Source organism: Pyxicephalus adspersus, chromosome 11 (genome assembly GCF_032062135.1).
Source record: "Pyxicephalus adspersus chromosome 11, UCB_Pads_2.0, whole genome shotgun sequence".
NCBI lineage: Eukaryota > Metazoa > Chordata > Amphibia > Anura > Pyxicephalidae > Pyxicephalus > Pyxicephalus adspersus.
In genome coordinates, this window is record NC_092868.1 from 31734935 (window position 1) to 31762222 (window position 27288).

Consider the following 27288-nt stretch of genomic DNA (forward strand, 5'->3'; position numbering starts at 1 on the left):
CCCTTCATACTCCGTACAAGCTGGACATTTCCACTTTTAAAAGTTGAAAACAAAAAGGTAACACACAACAGCGAGTATTAAAAAAAACAAAAAACTCTAGGTCTAATGAGGGTGTAAAGACAAGTTTACTTACCTTACCTTTGTTTTCAGTTAAGGTAAATAATCTGTTAGCATATACAATTATCAAAATCATTCATGTAAACAAAATTCTATTTATAAGATAATATGAGCATTTAACATAGTTTATGTATTTTATTTACCTGTTAAAACATTCCTTGAGTCTGTTGCTTTGCACTGCCATCTAGAATGTGATGTCAGCAGCCCCAGCACACTGACTGATGTCAACCAAAGGACACTCTATAGTATTCTAGTATCTAGTATAGTGGTATAATAGTATATCTAGTATAATATCTTTAGTATTCCCCTTTACACCTTTGGCTGCATGTAAGGGAAGGAAGGGAGGGTCAGAGGATCTGCCAGCACACAAAGTATTTAGACACTCCTAGAAGAGGCAGTAATGTGCAAGGGGATGTGCTACGGCAGTGGTCCTCAACCTTTTGGACCTCGCGGACCACTAAATCCACAGACTCCAGCATGTGCGGAGAGCCGTGTGTCACTTAAAGAGGAAGAAACTTCCCCAAGAGTGACGTCATGATGCCAGAACCTGCTCACTCAGACCTGCGATGGGAGACTGGGCGGGTAGTTTCAGAGACACAACCCGCCCTGAGCCTACGATCCGTATGGAAGACATGGTCGCCGGCTCTGGCCACTGCACAGGCTGGAGTTGCCAACCACCGTTGGGCGCCCTGGTTTAGCGGCTCAGCTGTCTGACGGACCAGGGGTGGGGACCCCTGTGCCAGGGAACCGAAGAAGCCACATTTGCTAGCAAGTTCAAAATCAAACATAGAAAAACATAGTTTAAATAATGTAATAGAAACAGAAGATGTTCTTCCGCAATTAATAATAAATCCAACACTAGAAGATGTGGTTATGGTGGCACCTAGCCCAGATGACATTTATCCAGTGGCCTAAAAGGAGCTAGGGACAATAATTAATAGATCACAATAGCTTACTCTTTAAAGTGGGCCGTCTATATAAAATGTGTTTTGTTTTATTTAAATGCCTTTTTGTTTAAAAAAAAAGGCAAAGCCCCTCCCCTTCTGTCTTTACCGTTGCGGCGGTAAAGACTGAATGGGTGCGCAGAGCCTTCTGGGATATGCACAGCAGGAATCCCAGGGGGCTTGAGCTGCTCCTTCTGCGCATACAGTGACAAAACCTGCGACTTCCTGTTAGGCTGCTCCTTCTGCGCATGCCCAACATCTGGTGAAAAAAAGAGAGAAGCTCAGACAGTGCGGGACATAATGGGCTAAGTTTATTAAGGAATCAAGAGCTTTTTACTGGTAAAGGTATGTAATTTTTTCCCTAAAAGTTCCGCTTTAAACGATGCTGTCAATGGGGACTTTTTACCATCTCTAGGATTTCAAGCATGATATTTGTAATATCTGTTTTGCAAATGCTGGGTTTGCTTTACCTACTACTTACTTTTGAATAACCAGACCCAGAATATGCATGGCCAAAGAAATGTTGATTTTGCAAAAAAACAAATACATTGAAAATGCCAGATGTTTCTCCATCATAAAAAAAAATTTTCAGGAAGGCCAAAATATAAAACCTTGATGGTCCTTTACTTTGTAAAAATTAGACAGGAAAACTAATAACACCAGAACAACTTTGCACGAATCGAAGAAAATCAGATGCTTATTACATTTTTGGTAATTTTCAGGGAATACTGTTAGAAGTTTACTTTATCAGTTGTGACAAAGAAGAGAACTCATGGCTCACAGATCTGCCTCCTCCTTGCAGGCTCCTTCTCTGCCCTGATAAACAATAATAAGTGCTTAGATTTCTGCCAGTTGCCCTATGGTTTAAACAAACTGTAACTAATATTAGACTGAGCTTGGGGAAGGTGGAGGAACTGAGAAATATATTGAGCCTAGAGTTTACCTTTAACATGACACATTTTTACATTCAAAAGTTGACATTAGATTTTAGAAAGGCATTTCATTGAATGACTTATAAATGTCAAGTAGCTAATGAGAATCGTACATACACAAGGGTGGAATATTGTGCATGGGTTAAGAATTAATTAGTTGACAAAAGACAAAGAGTAGTTTTAGGCAAAACATAATATTAATATTAATAATAATATTATTATTATATTATATATAGCGCCAACATATTACACAGTGATGTACATTCAATAGGGGTTGCAAATACCAGACAGATACAGACACAGGAGGAGGAGAAGACCCTGCCCCAAAGAGCTTACAATCGAGGTCCAAACAGACCAAAATTAGCAGCAGTTTTCTAGAGGGATTTTGGGCTCACATAGAATTATAAAAATTTACTAGGATAGAGAAATATGACGGAATAACCCTGACAAAATGGCAATATGTAGATATAAACCAATTTTGAGTTCCTACTTTTCCTTTTTAATATAACATTAATCCCCTTAAGCTGCAACACTATAAAAAGAACTAGTCAGTGAAAAAATTAGTGCTAGGCTTCTCTCCTGACTACGGGCAAATCAAGAATTAAGATGGAGATTGCAATGCAAGTTTATTTAATGCTAGTGCACACCTTAAATGATTTATTTATTTTTTTATTATTAAAAAAGGAAAGGTGGTGCATTATAAGCATTTATTTTGCTTTTTTTCAGCAAACCTAGGATGAGTAGCTGAGGGAAAAATGTGTGATGTGAAGTGGATATATTATTGAAGGATTCCTACTAAGGATATTCCTTATACGTATCTAGTGAGCAAATTTCCTGTTTCTGGTGAAGGGATCACTTAATTCAGTATTGACTTGAAGAACACACAAATATGTTTTTCCTGGGGAAAAGACTGGTTTTTGGGGTCTTTGTTACGGATAATATATTGAATTTATATGCACAGTTTACATTTATGGTTTATTGATTTATTTCTTTTTTTTTAATTTATAGTAAGTTATGTGTTTATATAGTATAATGATGCACTATTTTCTTCACAAAATGCAAATGGAAGTAAAAAAGCAGATTGATTTTATTGCTGATAACTCAAAGGTTATACACCAAGGGTGTGGTACAGAACAAGATGTATTTGAAAAAAGTGGCAAATAAAAAAAAACTACCTAAAGGTTCTCTGTAATACATCCCTCCCCTACAGGATAGTCTCAACTTTCCTTTGATCCTCAATTGCTGGAGTTGCAAAAATGATTTTTTTTTTAAAGTTTATAAACGGCTACAAACTCCCCATGTTAAAACCTGATTAGGCAAAGCAAAGGTTTGCTTTAAAGGCCAACTAAGTTGATTTCAAAAGCTCATTTAGCCCTAAAAATGCTTCACTTTGATATCTGTCTGGTTTCAAAACTGATGCCATTGTGAACAATGCAGGACCAATAGTCCTACATTGAATAAGAGGACATTAAAAAACCTTTTCATTAGTTTTCTGGAACTCTAAGTGCCATATAGAAGAGCCAACTATCAGGAAAACAAGGAATAGGTTAAAGATTTGTACTCACAGTTGGGCTTTATGGTACCTTAGAATAGAGAGACCTCAGAACTATAGCCGTAGAAGGATAAGCTATGGACCCTGGATGTATAGGCGGCTCAGAACTGTTTAACTACACAGTTATTTTTGCGGGTAACAGTGGCGTTTGGATTTAAGACTTGTTTAAAAGTGTAAATAGTTTGAGAACAACAATTTTGTTAATACTGTTTTTGGAAAATCAAAGATACAGAAAACCTTGGCAATGATTAACCAGAAGCACATAAGAACAGTATTGTCTATGTGTCGGAGGAGAATATCTATCACTTCTTGTTCTCTCTGACACATTTTAAAACAGGCAGGAACTAATAAATCTCCCAAAAGAGGACACAGAGTAGTGGAAAGTTTTCTCACCAATGCCTGAGTATAAGGGTATTCTGATATAAAGTTCAAGAGGCATCTGCATGAAGTTCCAATAAATCTTAAGAGGTCAGATATGTTCACTTCAACAGGCCTTAAGAATCAATATCAAGACTTATTTCCAGCACTATCCACTCTTCTAAATACCAACTCCAAAAACAATAAATAGTTAATATAGGTCTTAAACCAAATTAGCCAAAACAAATGAAAAATTGTATTATATATATATATATATATATATATATATATATATATATATATAATTTGTTAATACATTTATAAATATAATAAATATTAAGGAAGTCACAAGGAAAAGGGTAATGGACAGAAGTATACATATAACTGTGAACCATTGTATGGAAAGAGGGCAGGGATAATGATTGTTCTGGGGAGACAGGCAAAATAGGGTGTAAGGGTCAATGAAGGAAATGGTGAAGGAAGGAATGACAAGTAAAGGGATACTGCCTTTATTTTTAGGTAAGATGGAGAACAAGCAGGTGGAAAGTGTGATTTCTATATTGACAATGTCTTCAAAAAAGCAGAAAACCACAATGACAGATAATAAGACTGAGTAAAAGAGGAGGGGTGCAGGGATTTGTGACTGACAGAGCAAGTAATGTGTCTAATATGACAATAGGATCAGAAGGTAAGTGATAAGAGAAAGGTGTATTTAGGTTTGTCAAGCCTATAGAAATCCTAGTACCTATATGGTAAGGGAGGGAGAAAGTGTGGACAAAGTAGGAAACAATATAGCGGAAAAAAGGGAAACAAAGAAGGTAACAGGAAAATAATACGTAGAAAGCAATACTAGAATAGATAACGATGTGCTGAAAACAGATGTTAAGATTGTCTCAGTTTTCAACACTTGTTAATCTATACAATTTCCATTCTTTATCGAATTTTAAAGCTACGTAGTGCTTAGTGTTGGAGGGGGAGGTAAAGAGTGAGACCAGCAAATGACAGGAGACCAGAGCTAAGTTTACATTATAAAATTACCTACTGGTTTCATTTAGCCAACAGAAAGTAACGTTCTTGTGTTCATCAAACGTATCTGTTTCCACAATGATGTTTATTGCATGTGCTGATTTCCTGTTTGCTGTGTACACTAGACATCCAAATAGTGCTGCTTTTGTATCTTCTATGTGTCTAATCCTATGACCTACACTATGGAATGTACCTGTCAATGTATTAAAATGAATTTTATGGCTAGCTAGACAATGCCATGCATACTGTTATTTCCCAAAAAGAATTGCAGGCCAAAACCGATACACAATTTATTTATATGAAAAAAAGTACATGTAAATACCTAAAATTTTGTGCACCCCTACAAATAAAAACAAGTGTATGTGCACAGAGTTCTTTACAGCTTCCTTTAATGATAGATTTGTGTACTTGCTCTGTTTTCATTCCAACATAATATGCACAAACGACACATACAAGACTTAAGTGCAGTAAATGCTGGACTATAGATTTAATGCTGGTGCACTGGTTGGTGGTTACTTTCTTTACCTGCAGCATCTTTTGTTTTATTTAATGTCTATCCTTTCTCTACTCCAAACTATATATTCTATATTCGGTTTTAAGTTTGTAAATGTTATTACTTGGGTAACTAGTTGTTTTTCTTTACTATTGTATACCATTTTGGTTTATTTTGTGTAATAGATGGTTACTGTTTTTGTGTATTTTATGCAATAATCAATCAATAAAAATAAACAAAATTTATATCTGAAAAATCACAATTTTTTGATCAGTATTGCACAATTTACCAGAAAGCACTGAAAAGCATGCATTTCATAGTAAACTATTGTTAGTAAATTCAGCATATATATAGTGTAGCTTGTGTGTGAATACATTGCAAGCACATTCAAGATTCCATGAGGATATGATTTGCTACTCAAAAAACAATTAATGTACTGATATTCACACATATTCTGTATTAAATCTCCAGTTGGGCTGGTAAATCATCCTACAGATTAAATCTATATTTGGACACTGTTTTAAAATGGAACACTTTCACAAAGTAACTTCCAATTTATGTAGCAGCTATTTTCCTATTAGTGACAAAGTGGATGTTCAATGTTTATAGATTCCAAGTGGATTCTTATTGTTATTTAGCACAGAGGTTGAATGACCTTCCCTGCAGTACTGTAAAAGTAAACTGCTTTCTTACTGACTTTTCCACTGGACGCTGCAGGTAAAGTTTATTTTAATATACAGTTGATCGTCATTTACCATTTTAACATTAGGGGTTATTGGAAGCTGCTCAGCATGTTTACTTTAAATGCCACACATCAATTGCAATGCAGGGATTTACATCTCTTTTTCAACAACTGAACAGCAGCTTTTTGCTTTGTGCAGCTCAAAGCCCATCAACAAGTTTGTTTTAATGCCCCTATAGTGAATACCTTTCCTTCATTCCAACACGGATCTGTTCAGGTGACATAAAAGATACCTGACTCTTACTGGTATAGAAGTGTATGTGTTGGTGCTCAATGACTGATCCAGTAATATTATGGGGGAATAGTCATTAGGCCCCGTGTAAGCTTGCTCTGAAGTGACTTGGAGATTTTGCTCTATTTTCTCCTACCCAGCAGCTGAATGGAACTGTAGGGGAGTACAATAAAGAAAAGTAAGTAACTTGGGGTTGGGGGCATTAAACTTTGTGATTTACCCTTTATGGCCAAAGGACAGGCACTTAAAGAGAACCCTGCAGGAAAACAAAGGAAGGGTTCAATAACTATATTATGGCACCCTTTATAAAAAAAAATGTTATAAAGTATATTTGCTTTACCCACAAACTGTGACCTTGGTACCAAGGTGAGGGTTATCTAATCAAGGAGTTCCTGGGAAATACATGTGGCACATTGGGATTTATAATGAGATGCAACGTTTTTGTATGAATTACAAATCTGGATGGTGATATTTATTGTGAAGAAATGACATGGTGCCGTGATGCTGCATTCAGTATAGTAAAAGAAGTTTGATTTGTAATTATAGTTTCATGTACAGATGTGTGATATCACATATGTACATATTTGACATATACATTAAAAAAAAGTAAAGAATGCTTAGCTGTAATGTAATGATCTATAAGGAGAATAAAGTTTGTATCTCTATACTGCATGTTACATTGTTCAGTTTTATTATCTATGGGCAACAAAGTGGCTCAAGAGTTTAGCTCTATGGCCTTTGCAGTACTAGTTCGTTATTCTCCCACATTACAAAAATCATGCAAATGGGGTAATTGGCTTCCTCCAAAATTGACCTTAGACTGTATTAAAGACATATGCCTTTGGTAGGGCATTAGATTGTGAGCCCCTATGAGGAACAGCTAGTGACATGACTATGGACTTTGTAAAGTGTAATGGTGAAATTTAAATACTATGTAATATTAATTATTTGTATGAACCAGAACCATCTGTTTTTTCTAAAGCAAACATGACTGCAACCGATCAAACTATGTGCATAAAAAGTTAAAAATGCAAAATATATATAAAGTGCACAACAAAGTAAAATGTAAAGGGGAAGAAAACTTTGACCTAGTAAAGTAATAGGATATTGGTAAGACAGAGCAAGCCTGGAGCTGAGCAATAAGAATGCTGTAAGGGAAAAAATGCATAAAAAAAACACTGTAGACTATAATGCTGTCTTGAGTAAAAGGGAAAAGTAAATAATTTAAACCTTTAAATATATCACAAAGTGTACTGTCAATACTGTTGGGTGTGCAGTATTTTTATTAAGTTAAGTTCAAAAACATGAATATTATGACCTCAAACTAGCAAACTAAAAAGTTTAAAACAAGTCTCATAAGCAGTATTTTACTGAAAGAATTGCTGATATTTAGAAGAGACTGCCAGCAGAGGTAGTGAGTCAGTCAACATTAAGTGAATATTGAGTGCATTTTAACATGCTTAGGATAAACATAGGTCTATACTCAAACAAAAGGGTTATAAAAAAAACCACACATGTTAAATAAGGGCAGACTGGATGGACCACTTGGTCTCTTTCTGGCATTACTCTTCTAGGTTTCTATGTACCGGTTGTATTTAGTTCCAGATTCATTCACATGTGTGGCATCCCCTGGGGCAACATTTTATATATATAGGTAATATATATCTTTAGCTGTTTGCCTGGAGTGTCATTCTAATGCAGCCTGCTAGTATTAGAAGTGTCGGGATGAAACCGGGATGTATTCTTTGTTAAAGTGCCAAGTTAGGGCTATTTGTAGACTATAAAACTGTCAGCCCAAAATATAAGAGTTAATATAAGAGGGCCATAGGATTTAGGAATATTTTAGACAGAAAGAATACTGTACTGTAGAGTACTTATATCCTGCAAATTGAAATAGGAGCAGATATGAACTGAAATCCCTCGGATTATAAATGAGGATTGTTCAGGGAATAGAAGGGGGATGGATTTTTAATAATGGGAGTTGGGGGGGTTTGAGATATGGACTGTGGGTGGGGGAACATGACCTTAAAACCACATAATCTTCTTTGAAATATAACAGGGACAGTGCTATCCTAATGCTGCCTTTTCATATAAAATCAGGTTCCAATCACACAGATTAGAAGGAAAAACATCAAACTAAGACTGTAATATTTTAAATCACAGGAGACATCTGTGGACTAGCCACCTGCTACCAGAATAGAAAATGGCATATCGGCTATCTTTTCTGTTATGGAGAAACATGAACGTAATGTTTAATGGGGTATGTCAATTACTAAGTTTAACCACAAATCTACAGTAAGAAAAGAGTATTCCTCAAATATTTACCAGTTCTGATATGATTCTGTTTTGAACATAACGCTCTTTGTTTTCCATTGCAAATTAGATTTCATACTGTCTTATCGCTTGTCAAAAAGATTTAAAACTATGGCGCTGAGTGGGTCATAGTCTGTCTCCCAATTCCAAGGCCATCTCCCCCTGTTGCAGTTGTTACAGCTGATGGGACGTTGTTGAAGAAACAAGCGGCTGAAGGAAGGGAAACCAGTAATAGAGATGGGGGAAGGTTACAATCCTACCCACCTCCTCTCTCATTACCAGGCTGACAGTAATTACCCCTCTCGCACACATTGACTGACACTGAGCCTTTGTCTCTGCACTGTGCCATACATTAACACCTTCACTGCACAAACCTTAGCGCCCGTGCCTTTCCTTTTTACGATTCATGTGTTTCTGCATAAAGCAAACAGAGTAAATCAACTGTACAAAGCACTGTGTGTGAAAGTGTGTGAGTGCAGTGTGCTGGGTATTTTTAGAAAAAGAAAATAAAATTGGGAGGGGTAACCCTCCTATTACCATCAAGGCACAATATTTTGTATGCTGGAATCAACTGAAAAATGACTAATGGCTGCTTTACTGATGACTTTCACTGGATCAGATAGATACTGTTTAATCTGCTTACTCCCAAAACAGTGCCTGGTGTGTGGATGGCTGGGATAAGGAAATGTGAGTGCAAGCTCCTAAAGGCAGGGACTAAATGACTGGAAATACGCTGATATAAAGGCAATAAATAAAAATCTATATTCTATGGCTGCATATACACTTTTGCAGACATGTGGTATGAATATTATCATGAAGGGTAGCAGCTGAAACAACAACGTACTGTGCATATAAATTGCTTGCTATTTATTTTCTATGACAGCAAAACTTGCATACTCATACAAAACAAATGCACTTGCCCCTATGTGTAATAAAGAGCACATATGGTGGATGTGGTGGTATGGTGGAATATTAATGACGCAGGTACAATTTTTAGGCTGTGGATGGCCCACTGAAAATGAATGAGTATGCATAACACACTTGCCCAAACATGTGTTTACATGTGAAGGGGCCCTTAATCATGTCAATGCCCTTAGTAATAACATATAAATGGTATTTGTGTTGCATATCTTTCCCTTTGCGTCGATGCAGTTGCCCATAGCTGGAAAAGGTGTAAGGCTACATACACACGTGCAATAATTGTCATAAGAAAATGAAAGATTAGCGACCGATCAACGACTATTCATGATTATTTTGAACGATCGTATTGTGCACAATTCTGTACATACTGTAACGATACAATTGTTCAAATATAATCCACCAATAATGTAGACACACTAGATAAGATCGTTTGAACGATGCAGGAAGTGACATGCTCAGGAGAAAGTGTATCACAGAACAATCCACGATCACTGAAAGACAACACAATATATAGCGTACGATCGTCACCCAATCAGACCTGCCGGGAGGGTCGTTCGTTTCCAGCGACATTCCTCGTTCATCGGCATCCTTGGCCAGTCGTAGTACACTTTTTTTGTTAACAATTATCGGACGTTCGGTCGTTAGTCGTTCGTTTCCAACAATAATTATTGCCCGTGTGTACGTAGCCTAAATTCTAAAGCCTTGTACTCTGAGCTTACACAGGCCTCAGGACTCTCTCCCTGTCCCCATGCGACAGCACTGGGCTAATCACTAAGCATCAGCGTTTTCACATGGAGAAGCAGAAAAAGTTACATAGCATTTTTAATAAGGACAGTTCAAACCTGTGCTCATGTTTACTGGATGCTACATTTGATGTGGAAAGCCAAAATTAGACAAGTAGTGTGAGTTCTAACGTGTAACTGTAAAAACATTTGGTTATGGAGTGCTAAAAGAAATTGACCTACAAGGCACAAGGAGCACTCATCAAGAATCACAAATATGCTCAGAGTTCTAAACAGAAATGAATGTATATACAGAACTTCATGAAAATCATGAGTGAATATTGCACATAGTTCACGGAGTATCAATGTTTGGAATGTGGAATATTCAGAATATCAGTATCTTTACTGCAAAGGATTTGGCCCTGTTAGTTAGTAACAAATATAGCTACATCAGCACCACATAATGGTTGTGGAGGTATTTAGTCATATAAAGAATCCAGCTTTTAATGCTAACAGACAGAATACATGAATTAGATGCCAGAGGATAGCTAGATTAACACTGTTTGCTCTACACAAACTTTTAGCTCCCCCTAACTAATTACCATATTAGATTAAGAATTAATGTAAAAACTACTTTTACGTAACTGAAAAAGGTATCACATGATGGAAGTCTGCTAGCCCATGGACTGCAGTAGGAAGTGATACTTCATAGGATGCTTATGTTACTTTGATGTGAAAATGTTCCATTGTCCATTTGCGGGGTCCTCATAAAAAACAAAAGTCTACAGTGGCACGATGACATCAAGATGTGTCAATGGCAGGCACAGACTATAGCTTTGAGTCAATGGTCTTCACTTCTGGAAGACAAGTTTTTGATGGTTAAGTGATGGTGATCCTACGGACTGTACTGATGGGATTTCATTCAACAGGTTTTGCATTCCTATACAAGTCTATGAGAATGCAAAACTTTTTCAAAGTTGGTCAAATGCAGATCAGGAAAAGGTAAACTGGGGGTCTATTGCATCTGTCAGTTTATTCAGAATGACCTCAAACACTTCTCAAACTGACAAAAGCCCATAGTCTATTGACACACGTCATTGGATGGGTACAAAAAATACTATACACCCTGTCCATACTCCAGTGATTCCCTATGCATCCTTTTCTGCCCCAGTACCTATTATACCCCACCTAGGTTTTATTGGACACCCTGTTGATCTGTCATCCACCATAAGCTCGCAGGAGAATACTGGGATTGTTTAGGACACATTTTTAAACACATCTTCCTGTACAGGTGAAACCCTATCACTCATATTTAAAATTGAACAAGCAAAGATGCCTTCCTATGATAAGCCTCATATTTTAGGTGGCAGCAATGTAAAATAAAATGGTCAGTCAGATGTTACTTGTATGAATAAGGATTTTACTATTCTGTTATGTGTTTTATGCATACATACAAAATACGCTTTTTCACATGTAACAAATTTGATTTTAAAAGATCAGGCCAAACCATTTCTTTTAACAACTACTTTCCCAGAGGAATATCTGTGCATTTAGCAAGTTTTAGGCATGCTTTTTTACCTGTAAAAGCCTCCCTTATGTAGACATCCAAAAGCTATTAGACTGTTGCTTGGCACCGTGTCTTTTTCAGAATAAGTTCTATCTTATAAACTCATTCTAAAAAAAGTCAAACTAGCTAGCAAGTTTAAATGCATGCTTCAGTAAATAAGAATATGTATAAAAAAGAACAATACTTCAAGTAGGCATTAAAAATAATTATTTTTGTGCTTTTACCTACAATTTTAAAGCTGATGACAGAGCTTCTTAAAAGAAGCAATTTTGCTATGAGGAACCATAGGCAGGCTTTACAATAGCTTTTACCTGCACTCAACTGTACAGGTGGCACAGTGTCTTTGTGTACTCAAGATGCAAAGGTCAATGTGTCTCAAGCAATGCTTAGGAACTACTTCAGCAGCATACGTTGCATGTTCTGATCTTCTTGCTCCCTTACCTGTAGAAGAGCCCAAGGCAGTCACCTCTTCTACATACCCCTCTGGCTGACCTTACTCCCCTGCCACCTCTTTCTTTGACTTGCCCCTGAATATAGAGGTAGTCATGACTTCTCCATATCCAGATATACCAGGTATTTCTACAGCAGATCATGGAAGCCGGGGAACACAAGGACAGTGAGAACAGACTGCCTATGGCGCCTACTGTATTGACTTGTCTGTTTGCCTATGATGCAAAATCTAGAAGTATACCTAAAGCCAAAACTCCTCCTTTTCATTTATTTTTTTTTTTTAATTCTGGCATTTTTTGTAAGGAGATTCCCTGACCTTCCTGTCCTCTGAACACAATAAAACATTTCAGAAGCAATAGAACAATAATGATCTATGACATAACCGTACAGATCTAGAGTAGTCTGCTTTTTGGGGCCCTGTTGAAGCTACTCTTGCCTGACTGGGTATCCCCTATCTGAGCATAAAGTAAAAGTCCAAAAAACATGAATCTGTATAAAAACATTGAGTATTGCTGAGGCTGTTTCCAGCTAAAAACTTCTTCAACAGTACCAACATCTTGATGTCTGCCCAGTTTATTACTGTAGGTCATTTTTAAGCCATTCACAGCCTAAGTCCTGCATTGGTAGCATTGACTTGAAAACCTTAAAAACATGTTATTATATCTTGGAATACATAACACATACAAAAAGCTCTGACCAAATATAAAACCTTTTAAATAAATGCTTCACATGTCAGGATTATTATTTATGTATTAAGCCTTATGCAACAAAACTCCACATCAACCCATTTGTTTCATTGTATTATGCAAAATGGTTGTAGGATCATAGTAGGAAACGTAAGATACTTTTGTTAAAAAAAAAACAGTTTGAAACCAACACCCTGTTTTACTTTAAACTGATCTTTTCATCCAATAGAAAAAAATGGTATGAATTGAGAACTTAAATTACTGTAAACAGTACAAAGTTAGTGTTTTCCCCAAAACAGCAAGCCTACGTTTATTGTGCATAAAACATGACATTTAACATGCTTAAGACTATGAATAAGTGACTTATACCCCACAAGAACTGAAAATTTTACTGCCCAAGCACACAAATCATATAAAAATAGTGAAGGTAAATAGCAATATAGTAGGGAAAGACAATTCAAATCAATTGCAGTGTTATTCATCCAGTGCAGTGATCCATAGCTGGTTTGTATTTATAACATTATGTTAGGGCTAATCTGAGTCCAGGAAAATCAGCTATACCATAGAAAAAAATCATATGATAATGGTTATACCTGCAAAAATGTGTGCATATTTGTTTGGCCACTGTTTTGATATGAGCACCCCTACCAGGCAGAATGGCTAGGTTAGTAACCCCACTCTTCTTCATTGCATTTAAGTAATATACCTTGGTCAGCAGCTTGGAGACTAAACATTAAGAAGCCTTGATGGCTTTTCTGCAAACATGGCATGCAAGTGAAAACTGACAGCACTGTACAATGGACAGGACAGGATTTCTACTTTTTTATCCCCTAGACCAGCTTGTGTTACCCAACCTGGCCATTAATAGCATTTGCCTTTGACATGTACACCAGATCTGCCTGACAGCAAGCTCAAACTTGAGGATATCTGGTGTCCAGACTTTTCTTTGCTAGCATCATCCTCTCTTCATCTTGAATTGTATGATTTTACTCTCTCGCCATGCAGAAGAACATGGGGGACTATAAAAAGTACAAGGCTTCCTGCACAGGATCTAGTCTGTCCATACTTTGCTAGTACACCCATCTAATCTATTCCCTCTTTAATAATACTCCCCTAATATATCTCACCTTTACTATTACAGCTCCTAAAATTTGCCCCCTACACTACTATTCTCCTCTGTCTTTTTTATTACACCCCCCCCCCCCCCAACTTACCGCTTGCTATTACAGCCCAATCTACCCCTCTTTGCTATTGCAGACCAATCTACCCCTCCTTGCTATTACAGCCCAAACTACCCCTCTTTGCTATTGCACCCTATCTAGCCCTCTTTGCTATTGCAGACCAATCTACCCCCTCCTTGCTATTACAGCCTAATTTACCCCTCTTTGCTATTGCCGCCCAATATAGCCTCTTTGCTTTTGCCGCCCAATCTACCCCTCTTTGCTATTACACTCCCCAGTAAACCCCTTTTACTTTTACAGTGCTGTGCTAGGAAAAAGCGTCCTTTGCAGCTTCTGACAAACTTCTTCAGATTGTCAGGGGAGCCCAGTTTCCTTAACAAGTATTCAAAGGAGAGGAGGAGGAGGTGCATGGCAGGCATATGGTACCCCAACAAGTCAGGCAGGGCAAATAATACAGCTGAAAGCACTGAAGACATAGCCAAGGACTTAGATGCCACCCTTAGTGACCACAGCATCCTATGCCATGGCCTAGGTGGGCTTCTTTGAAATCCAACGCTAAATGTCTCAATTACTCACATTGCTGACCCTACCCCAAAAAGTTTGTGTCCTACTGTGCAGGTCATTGCTGGGGGTTTATATATAGACATATTTATAGACTTATGTAACTGTATGTAACTGCATGTAGTTATATGGTACATAACTTGAATACATTGTGTTTTAAATCTGCCTGTAAGTTATCAAAAAATCTGAATATATAGTTAGAAACAACAAATATATATTCAGTTTCCTAGATGTCTTCAGATGTCAAACACAGAATTGAACACTATACCATGAATCCTTTCCTACCATTATGTAAATTGTTGTATGCCAGCAATTTGTATGAATCTTTCACACCTTTGTTCAAATGTTTGCAGTTTGGGCAATTCTCTACATCTGTACATTTGACTGTGGATACTCAGGGCTGAAAATTCTGTGCAGAAAATCATAGGTTGTGGTAAATCTTTCAAGCTCTATTGAAACAAACGAAGGACCATTGTCTGATACAAACTCTTCTGGACTTCATGTCTGGATAAAAAAATAGATTTCAATTTCTCAATGACAGTGGGTGTCAAAGTGTTTTTTAAAGGTTTGCGTTCGAAAAACCAGCTGAAATAGTAGGTGTCTACAATATAGTTTATACTGTTTAGAACACAAAGCTCCATCAAAGATTTGTCTTCAAAGGCAAGGCAAAGTAGAGGAGATCGGTGTACTGAAACACACCTATTGATAATAAAGGATCATCAGCTTAGCCATCTGGAAGCCTGTGAATATGGTAGAATATGCCAAAAGACAAGCAACTATCTGCAACCACAGGTCACTCTACCAATTATACTCAGAAAAAAAGAGAAGAGATCAACAAGTGCATGCTAAATACGACAACAGGACTTAAACTCTGCACAACAGATCATATCACAATGCAATTGCCTTAGTTTAGTTATAGTTTTATTTAGTTAGCCTTAGTTATATGGCCACTAGATCATTTTTTAATGCAAGCAGTCTGTCTAGTTTCGAGTTTATGAGTATGCCACTATTTATAAATTAAACAGATTTCTTCTTACCTCCTGTTCTGGTGGCAATGGATTTACCAGACAGGAGATTAAAACAAATCTCCATTGGCAACATAGACAGGAACGCAAATGTTTTCTTGGAGAATAAGGGAAGACTAGTATTCCAGTCGACTTGTTTTTTCTGTCTTTGTCCTCAATTTTCTTTTATTCTGTTGGAAACAACCATTGTATTTGTGACAACCAGTGAGGAAAATCTCACAAATGGGGCCACAGAGAGCAGTAACATCCTAAAATACAGTTTTACAGTTACAATAATCTCTTTCTGAATCCTCCCATTACTACAAACACTATTACAAATACCGTTATAACATATACATATGTACATTCTTAGTTTGATGTGCAGACTTCTATTAAGAATGTTCTTTTTAACTACCAAAAGTGATAAAAACAACATTTAATCCAACCCCTAAATCAGTGTTTCTCAACCAGGGTTTCTCTAGAGCAGGCACAGGCAAACTACGGCCCAATGGGGATGTTTCTCCCGCCCTTTGGGTGTTCCGCGCAAGCTCAGATCTGCGATGGGAGAGTGGGCGGGGTTATGTCATCATGTCCTGTTCATTGGCCTGGCCCCTCTGGCAAATTTTTTTTCAGATTGTGGCCCTTTAAAAACTTTGCCCACCCACTTTGCTCTAGAGGTTGCTAGGGGTTCCTTGAGCAATAAGCAATTTGGACCTCTCAGGTCAGTTTAGATGATACCAATGATCATTTTGGCTATCTGTAAGGGTGACATTCTTCCCCCTGGCCAGCAATGTAATTTTCTTCCCTTTGAACACCACAATAATGTACTGCAGATATAGTAACTACAGCAGGGGTTTCTTAAGACATGAAGATTTTTTCAAAAGTTCCCCCATGGTAAAAAGGTTTAGAAATACTGCCTGTGTGTAATAAATTACAATTGCTTACATTCATGGTTTGCCTTTTCTGCTTCCTCCTTTCTCCTGCCATCAACAGGAACTTATTGGAAAAAAAACTGCTTCATTACGGACCTTATTTTAGACCCATTGACACCATCACTTAGTCTGTGTGATTCATTTTGCAATGTTTGAACATCATAATTGGTTGTAGGTGATAGCAGCATGCTTTACATAGTTTCCTGAAAACATGTAGCTGTATAAATGGCCAAATGTGATTAAAAAAAATAAAAAAACAAAACAACATGAAACCTAATCACGAAAAGGAGCAGTGCTTTCTCTATGAGGACGGTCACCTCCACACAGACACGGTGTAGCATAAAGCTTGCTTAGTTATTAGGGGGTAAAGGATCAGCTGCAGGGAAACTCATGGTCGCTTAACCCAAACCTGGTGGTGCCCAATACTCTATCCTTATTTAAATAAATCAACAAAGTGTATAAAATTCAACATGGGGCCCATTGGTGAAGCCAGTGCTTAAGCCACTGCCTTTCACCCATCAATCTGCTTCCTTCCAGGGTACTTTTCCCTGTTGAGCCACTCATCTGACCCCTTAAACCATGAAGCCTTTCCTTATGGCATCCTTTACCAAGTAAAACTGCTGCTTGTCTTCTGGCACCTCTACTCTGTTCTTATCCCTACCCTGACACAGCAGTGATTGCTGGTACAAATGGGTTTGTTGATCAACAGACCCATTCATAATTTATGAATAAAAGGTATGTAGTACACATACAACTGTGAAAAAAGTGAGGATAGGTGACTCACTACTGTTCTCAGTACTATAAATTGATGTTACAAACACAAAAGGCAGAATAAATAAAACACAAAGTAAAAATAAATAACGCATGGATAATATACCTATCACTGCTAGAGCATTTTTTCCCTCACACAAGTTAAAAAGCACATTTTTGCCTTGAAGATTACAAAAAACATCCCAAACATTATATATATTGTAAAAGCAGAGAAGCTGTAGATAGTAGTTGCACATTTTTATGTCAAACAATAATTGAGCCTAATGATAAAATAGAGCTTTGGTAAACATTTGTACACATGATACAAGACATACAAAACCAATAGCACCATCTTTTAATTCCACAGCTTCTGAGCTTTCAGAAAACATAGCGATTTAATTGATCTCTTACAAACTTTCATTTAAAAAAAGGGGGATTGATGCAACAGCAAAAGGGTAAAAAGTATATTGAAAATACTTGTGTTAGCAAATTCTAAGAAATCTTATTGGTCAGATCTACAGTAAAATATGCCTCTCTGCAAATTCGGCAATACAAATGCACCTAATTCTCAGGATTTATGTAACCAGTTTGGTAAAACTCAAATAATCAGTCTTCTGTATTATGAAATAAACCCTCCTGAAAAAAGATTTATTGGTAAAATGGTTAAAGTCAATCTAAAAGCTCATTTTTTAGATGACAAAGTACTTTTTATAAATGTTTTTAGACTTTTGATTTATTTGGAAGCTAATTCACACATTCCCAACCGGATAATACAGGGCAAAGCTGTTTGAGAGACATCAATACCTGTGAGTAATGGAGAACAAGAGGTTTTTCAAACTTGCATCTGACTATAAAATGCTGCCCATGTGTACAGTGCAATGCTGCCAGTCTTTAGAGGCAATCGGTAAAGCTGGGCTCACTGACTGCACTGTTCCCAACCTTTTTCCTTTGCTACCTACTTGTGTGGCCCTTGGGTCCCAGCAGCCAGTGTTTTGCTTGTCTAGGTAAACTACATTATAAAAGCAAAATTATTTGATTTCCCTCACACATTCCTATTTCTTTCTTTCTGTGCTGTTCATTTTTTATTTCCACATCTATGTATTTTCTTACCTTGAACTTTAATAATAGATCTTCATGTGAATATCAAAAGTGGTGACAGTAAGGTTGTAATGGATTGTACAGGGCACAGACTTGCAAAGGGATCTTTAGCAGCCACCTTTAAGATGACCCCAGCTTCTAAGAGTCTCCTGTAGCATGCCTCAATTCTAAAACCTCATCCGTAGCATATCAGTTTATAGTTTTTCTGTAGCATTACATACACAAACCATTAAAAAGACACCCTGACAACCCAATGAGAAGGCACACCTAAGGACTTCAAGTACTACAGTGTGGTACCAGTTGAACAAAGAAAAAATGGGAGATGTGGGGAGGAAGAATATCTGAAGGTAAATGAAGATATTGATTAATCAAAATGAAAATGGCAAAAGTAAGGATAAAATATTCTAGAAAAAACATTTTGTTGCCAATATATTTATGAATCACAAAAGGTAACTATTATTTATTATGAATATTTAGTAGTAGAGGTGGTACCTGTATTGGCAAAGGGATTGTGAGGGAGGAAGAGAAACTCCTGTGATTTGGACTGCCAAACCTACTTACTTTTAAATTTGAGCTTTAAAGGTATCCATGTCCCCAAGAGCTATCCAACAAGATGAGGTCAAGAAATCCTCTTCAGCTTTGTTAATTCTATCATTGTCTGTATGGCAATTTTGTCATTTATGCTCAGAGCCATTCTTTCAAGGTGAGAGCATTAAGTGGATTTCCAGTGTTGGGATACACATAAGTACTGCAGAATGCTTCCCTAATTTTAGAGAGGGATCCTGGTATCATTGACAAGAGAGCTACTTGAGAGTAGTGTTAGAGACATGCTATTAAAGGTGAAGTCCTTTCTCCACAAGAGGGATATAATTCTTTATTCCCAGGTGGGCAAGTTCCTTAGGGCATTTCAATCAATACCTTAGCATTGGTGACGTACAGTACAATATTTTACCTTTTTTCAAAGTTTATAAGTAAGTGCATACCATTTCTTCCAAACATCATCCAAATAAGTTCCTCAGAATAATGTTCCTGTTTAGTAATAAGAGATGGTCTACTGTCCGACGTCCATCATCTCAGTAGCCCATATACCTAGGTGCAGGAGGGTCTCTATACTCAGGTAGGGAAGGTAGCTGTTTTGTGTGTATAAAACTAGTAAGTTGTGTTGACGTGAGGCTATCAGCAGGATGGCCTGTTGAGGTTACATTGTATGCTATCTAAAGATATCAAAATTAAAGGCAAAGAATTTGAGGCCATTGTTGGCTACTTTCCTATACTGTTTGATTCCTAAATAGTTTACATCAAAGTGTCCTTGCCACAACAGTAAATCTTTTAAATTAAACTATACCCATAAGGGAGATCTCTATATACTCACTTTCCTGTTGCCCATGCCACTGAACGCCATTCCAGTGCGGACATATATTCTGCTAAAATCTGCACTTAAACTGACCCTGCTAGGAGTGCCAAACTCCTGGGTCCCCAACAACCCCCACATTACGATGGCTACTATCACACTACCATTATATCATGTTTTTAATGGACAACAACCTTCTCAAAGTGTATGTAAACCCTCACAAATAACTTTTCCTGTTTAGCCCTATTTTGATATACAATTTAAGGAGTTTTGGTATAACTGTTCAATTAGTGAAACAAAGACCTGTTAATTGTCTGAGGAATCCAGTCAGCTACCGAATTCTTATGGACTCTGCAGCCTTATAATAAAGAGTCTTATCAGCCCTGCACAGACACAGACCACCTTCTCTATGTTATGGAGATAAGGAAAGGGCAGGTGTTTTGTAGTCCTAACACGCTTTCCAATGTAGGGTGACAATGTTACTCCATGTATACTGTACATTTTCACCATGGATCAGGAACTCCTGTTACTGGCAAGATCATCAGGTGAAAATAAAGGCCTGAAAAGGAACACCAACAGACTTGTTCAGTTGACCTTCATTACAGTTTTGTTCTTGTATTCCAATCAATTGAAATTCTTCTACAGCACAACCTGGCCAGGACACCTTTGGATAGGTGGTTATGTGGCTTCCAAGTAATGTGGAAAAGCATGTTGGATCTTCCTTATCATTGACTTTGTTGTGTGTATTTTACGGTGATTTGGGTTGATTTTTGGTAAATAACACTAGGACATTTTAGCCAATGTTGTTGATTTCAAATGATTTCTACTGGAAGTGTGAATGGACCCTTAAATCTAAGGAAGGGGTCAAAATCTTACTACTGGGGCCAACAAGACAACATAAACTGTCCTAGAAATGTAACATTCACACAATTTGGTTGGATATGTTTAAAGGCAGTGTAACATTTTCTTCGTAAAACTGACCTTTAACTTGATTCTCTAACAAGATAGATTTTATAGTAGAAGAATTCATTCCTTAACAAAGAGAAATGTAATGGCTTCAAACGTGAATTTGTGGTATACTGTATATATATCACACATAATGAACTTGTAAATATCGTATCATCGATCATGCATAAAAATGCATATATTGATCATTTAATAGACTCTTATATACCTAATAATGACGAACAACATTCCGTATTGTTCTATTACACAGTGAGCAGTGTTATCAAGATTTTGCTTGAATTTTTCTTGGTTTTAATAAACAACCATGCCCGTTATACAATCCACACAAATGCAAAATATTCATCTACATAAATCTACGTTCTTAGATTCAGTTTTGAATAACCTAATTGATTCTTAAAAAAAAATCACTTATGTGAAAGCAAGACAGATAAACCTAGCTGTTCGGTTAGATGATAAACCCCCATCACCCACCCTTCTGCATCTATCCCCCGCCTTTCTGCATCTTATTTCTGTCGCCAACATTAACATAAACAAATGAAGTGCAAAAAATCCCAACCCCTGCATAGCACAGCTATGTCTCTGTCTGCCTTAACCCCTCCATTGCCTTATGTGTGTTATCAGCATTCAAAGTGGCCCCCAAAAAAAAGACATCTTTATAGATTTAGCAAAACATGTCATTTAGAATTCACATATCATTCCATATCCCTCGCTAGCTGAAAGACCATCATTAAAGCATCCTCAGTCTGACTGGCCACAGTAGCTAAATGCAACTATCTATTTACCCCTTGCCCAGTAGAGGGGAAAAGGTGCTGTAGGGCAAAATGATTCATTTCACTGGAGAACATTTGCTGTTTTTGTCTGCAGAAATGTTAAAGCTGGCAAACCAAGAACCTCATTTGCAATTCTGGATAAAAAAAACACTATAACATTGAAAGAATGATCTACGCAAGGGGAAATAGTGTGCACAGAATTTGTACTGCAACATTTATCCATCAAATAAAGTCTGTGTTCCTCTTTGAAGGGATGGGGGGTGTTAGAAGATGTAATTCTGCATCTTTTACTTACAAAAGGGAGGGGGTATTTCCCCCAAATGGGGTTCTTTTTCTAAACAGCACGAAAGATCTGGCATATTTGTGTACGCTCCAGTACATTTCTATGTGATCAGGCGAGAGCATCTCTTAAATCTGTGATGGCTTCTTATGATAAAATGCATTGCAAGGCAAATTAAGACAAATGGCTGCATCCTCCTCCCCCTTCCATCAGCCGTGGAAGGGTTAATGAGCTGTAGATGCAGGAATAATTATCAGCAGCACACAGCTTGCTCACAGCATATTCTGCTAAAAAAAATAGAATAGCAAAGAATTTTACTCTTACATCTAATTCTTTGCTTTTTTGGTACATTTTGCAAGAATAAGAGCAAAGAATGAGTTAATTGAGCTAATTAGGAGACAATAAATTGTGTCCCTAGGAGTGGGACTGTAGCCTTGGACAGCTGAAGAGTCTGTAAGAGCCCTAGAGGTCTGACCTAGTGATTAATGGGGAGTTCAGGGTCTATCCCAGAAGGTACAGGTTACAGTAAGAAGGAGGGCTCACTGAGGAGCAAAAAACCACCCCAAGCAGAACACAACATACGGCCATCTGGGTGCAGCCAAATCACAGAGGAACATAGGAATGACCACAAACATAAGTATGTAAAACACTGCATAATATGGCAGCGCTATGCAAATATAGAAGTAATTACCAACACAGAATATATAGAATATGATATATACATTTATAATCAAGCTTTTATTTTTTTACTTTCCCTACTTCCCAGTCTTATTTTGTTATATGTATAAACACATACATCAATTACATAGATTTAAACATAAAACACACCACAAGCAAAAAACACAAAGTTATTAAGGAACACATAGAAAGACTTTATCACAGTGTTCTATTTTGTAATCCAATAAAGCTGATTTAAAATAATCAGTGCAATAAATGTATTATTTATCAGAAAAGTCTATTCTTTTATTAAATCTGATTTTATATATATATATATATATATATATATATATACCCCACCTAATAAATACAATGCTTCATAATATCAAGTATTAATAATGAATATTTATTTTTTTAATGGAACACAAAGTAATTTATTCCTTGCACCAGACCCAGTAATAAACATAAAATGACCCTATTTCGGCATAAATAGCAGCTCAACAAAGCTGTATGTGTAATATATACTATATAGAGACATCAATATGCATATATGTGTGTGCATAAACATACACATGCATCATATATATGATGCATGCGTATGTGTTATATATATATATATATATATATATATATATATATATATATATATATACCACTGCACGTGTTTTAGGTAAGATAATGGTTATTGCAAGTTTATGTTTAACAGAAATTGCTTTATTTACTATACAAAGGTTAAGCATAAATAAAAAGAAGATTGTTATGTGTTCTTGTGGCATCTACCCAAGAAGACCATCTAACTATACCTAACCAATAAAGGGCCGGAAACATGAACACAGAAGGCCAGGAAACATACAGAGAGGATATGATTGTAGTGGTCATCAAAAGTTCAAACCAATTCCTAAAAAGGCTTTGAGATTTTAATAATGGGGCTGATTTACTAAAGGAATTTAGGCTCATTACCAAGGTGACTGATCATCTGCAAAGGTAAAACTCACTTTGCAAACCATAACCAAACACATTCAAGGAAATGTAAAACGAAAATGTCATTTTCTTGCACATGATTGGATGGTTGGAGTCAAGAGTTTTATTTCATTTACTAAGCTAAGTGAAAAATCCATTGCAAAGGCATCATTCACTTTACCATGTGAATAGTTTAAATTCCTTTAGTAAACTAATACCAGTGTGTTAAGATTTATCTGGAAAGGTGTAAAACAAATTACCACGCCATCAGTGATTTACCTGGACATTTCCTATAAGCTTTTCTACAGGTCCAGACTTGTCCTATAGCAGAAACAGTAGTCCCTTTTCTTTCTCACCTTGCCTGTTTACACTGCACTCCTGGCAACACACATGGACTTTCTCCTTGTAGTTAAAAGACAGCAAACAAAGAAAGGAAGCCGAGCTGGCTGTATATACACAATATGTAAATATGAAAGAGCTTCCTTGAGTCACATACATTGATATAATGCAGGATTTTCAAACAAGTGAAACACAACACTGCAAAAAGAAAAAGGCAAGGCAAACAATTCCGAATAGTATAGGCATCATTGAAGATTGTTCTATACATACAAGGCAATAAGCTTATTGTACGGTATAATACACCAGTATATATGTCCTGATGGCCATAATAACCAATCCAATGATACCTGGCCATGACCATAGGTGTAAGGACTACAAGCAATGGATTACCCAATGAGCCTTTCCCATAGCTAAAACAACAGCTACACATACACTCATCCTTCCTCAAATCAAGCCAGTTGGACCCACCAATATATTCTTCAATGACTGGATATGAAAAATGGATAAGATGCAGCTCTTTAAAATCCTAATTCACCTAACATTGAAAAAATTAATAATTAGCATTTGGTATAAAGCTTTTACCATCATGAACCAAAATGAATGTGGAACAATGTACTGCTACCATAGTTAATGGATGGACAGATGAAGATCAGTCTAGAACATTACCCAAGGATTTTAACAAAAATATCAAAGCCAAAAAAAGCAACTTTGAGAAATTTGCTTCGATTATCAAGTCAATCATCCATAATGGCTTATAGAACAATTACTGAAATCTGAAACATTCACTGTATGAATCTGTGAACACGCCAAATGTGAACGAGTATTTTCACTAGATGCAGACATTTTTTGTTAGCTTGGCACACAAAACCAGGAATTTTGTTAATTCTTAATAAAATGTGCAACCTGCAATGGGTGAAAATGACCGGCACTTGATTTACAAAATGTTTAAGTGCACCTGAGACCGCACAGGTCCCCACATTTTTTTATTAAATAATCCTGCAAGCTGTTTAACCTGGCCTTGAAAAGCACCACTGATCAGCAGAGAAACACGCCATTTGTCTTTCTGGGGACTTTATAATAGGACCGATCTATAAAACAACTGTCATTAACACAATAAAATCCTGATGTAATTACTAATATTGACACCAAGCCAAGGTTACAGCATAAGGGCTCTAATTTGGCAATAGGCTCTCCTGGGCAATATTGGGTCATTTGGATATCCAAGAGAAAATAGCCAATAAAGGTTCACTGGGTCATTCTATAGAAATTAGGGAATATAGGTTCACTGGGTCATTCTATAGAAATTAGGGAATATAGGTTCACTGGGACATACAAAACAAAATAGAAAATATAGGTTCACTGGGGTGTCTTATAGAAATGAGGAAATAGATATTCCCTGGGGTATTGTAAAGAAATAAGGTTATTGAGTATATTGGGGTATTCTATAGAAATAAGGCAATATAGGTTCACTGGGGTGTCCTACAAACATATTGTAAAAAATAGATGTATTGGGATGTTTAACGGAAATGGGGCAATGTTACCTGAGTACCCTACAGAAATTAGGAAAATATATTTACTTGAGTATCCAACACACAAAATAAAGGTCCAATGGGTTAAACTATGACAATAGGTCAATATACATTCACTTGGGAATCCCATGGAAATTAAATATTGTATATATAATGGGGTATCCTTTCCATATAAAGCAATATAGGGTCATGGGGGTATCCTACAGAAATAAAGCAATATAGGGTCATGTGGGGTTTTCTATAGAAATAAAGCAATAAAAGGTCACTGAGGTAATGTAAAAGGGGAAATATAAATGAATTGGAGAATAAAGCCACAAATGTTTATTGGGCTATCTTAGAAGATTGAGGCATTATAGAATTGGGGTGTCCTGTAGAAATAAGACAACATAGGCTAACTGGGACATCCACAGAACTGAAAAATATAATAGGGCTTCCAAAAAAATGAAGGCTTTGGAAGTTCACTAGCCAGAGAAAAAAAATGTTGGTAAATCTATAAAAATGAGAACTTCAATGTATACAGGAGTATTCTAGAAAAATAAGACAAAGACAATTAGGTGGAGTATTTAGGAGAAAAAAGCTCTCAGCATTCACATTACCCCATGTATGTGCTCTGCAAGATTTTAGTGCTCTGCTTCAGTGCTCAGCTCCTGATAAAACCAGATGATGTGCACTGGGCAATGCACTGCGGCCACTAAGAGAATGAATGCAGAAGTTTGCAGCTTTTCCAAAGTCTCAGTTCACCGGAGAAGGGCACCATCAGAGCACATCATGTCCTGTATTATATCAAGCTATAACAATATCACGACAATGGGATCGGATGGACTTTGCTTGCAGCCTGGGATGTGCTCTGGCTCTGTACCGATGCTGTAGGCTGCAGACCGGTGTCAGTTCGCACCTTGGCATCCAGGTGTACAGCGGTCCTTACCCAATATTGTGCCCTCTGGAGCAATCATGCCCTCCTAAAATGCATGCATTGCCTAAATCCCAGGCAGACGTGCATAATATATTCTGAAATGTGAAAACCATTCTGACAAGGATATTACACAGCCCCTGGCACCATGGTGGATCGCAAGCCATGTACACAGACACACATGAATGCAGCCTGGTATGGAAAGTACCTGCGACCCACAGCTCACCTCCTGACAGCATAACACACATTTGTTAAACAAAAGAGAAGCAAATCTATGGAAGAGCAGGAGAACCTATGGATTGCTCTGCTACAAAAGTCACAATCATTCATCATGAGCAATCTATGGGCAGCAAAAGTAAAGGGGCAACTAAGCTGTGTGCAGCTCATCCGCAGCTCCCCAGGTAACAGGTAACAGGTAGGCAGCTCATCATTCCAATAGAGGGGAGCTGGCTCTGCTCCCACCACTGAACTCCACTCACCTTTCTGCACTGAACACAGCAGGAAGAGAGTTACCAGCAACATTCCATACAGAGAGGGGATATGCCGGGGTGTGAATCCCTCATCAGATCCCGAGCTGTCCCTCCTCACTCAGCTCTCTGTAGCCCTCAATGCTCCTGATCAGCTCCTCCTCGCCTGTCATCAGCAGGGTGGGAACAGGACTGCCACTCCCAGACCTCATCCTGCTTCCAACACTAACTTCATGTCTTCCCATCTGCTGCTATCCTCTGCACATAGCTGCCCACCCAACTTCCTACCTGGAAGGTAAAGGTGAGGCAGTTACCTGGAAGCTTAAAGTGAGGCAGTTACCTGGAAGCATAAGGTGAGGCAGTTACCTGGAAGCATAAGATGAGGCAGTTACCTGGAAGGTTAGTTTTAGGGTAGGCTAGCTTCTACAGGAGGGATAAGGTTGGGCAGTTACCTGGAAGGTTAGCTTCTACAAGGGGTT

General features: G+C 37.4%; 1 protein-coding gene across 3 annotated transcripts in view; it reads right to left on the reverse strand.

Moving 5' to 3' along the window:
- Positions 1 to 26934, reverse strand: part of DSCAML1 (DS cell adhesion molecule like 1) — a 177916-nt gene extending 150982 nt beyond the window's left edge. For all 3 annotated transcript variants that reach the window (XM_072425491.1, XM_072425490.1, XM_072425492.1), the window contains exon 1: positions 26822 to 26934. In XM_072425491.1, coding sequence (XP_072281592.1) covers positions 26822 to 26864 — 43 coding nt within the window. In that variant the 5' untranslated portion in view covers positions 26865 to 26934. The remainder of the gene's footprint in view (positions 1 to 26821) is intronic.
- Between the last annotated feature and the right edge of the window lie 354 nt (positions 26935 to 27288).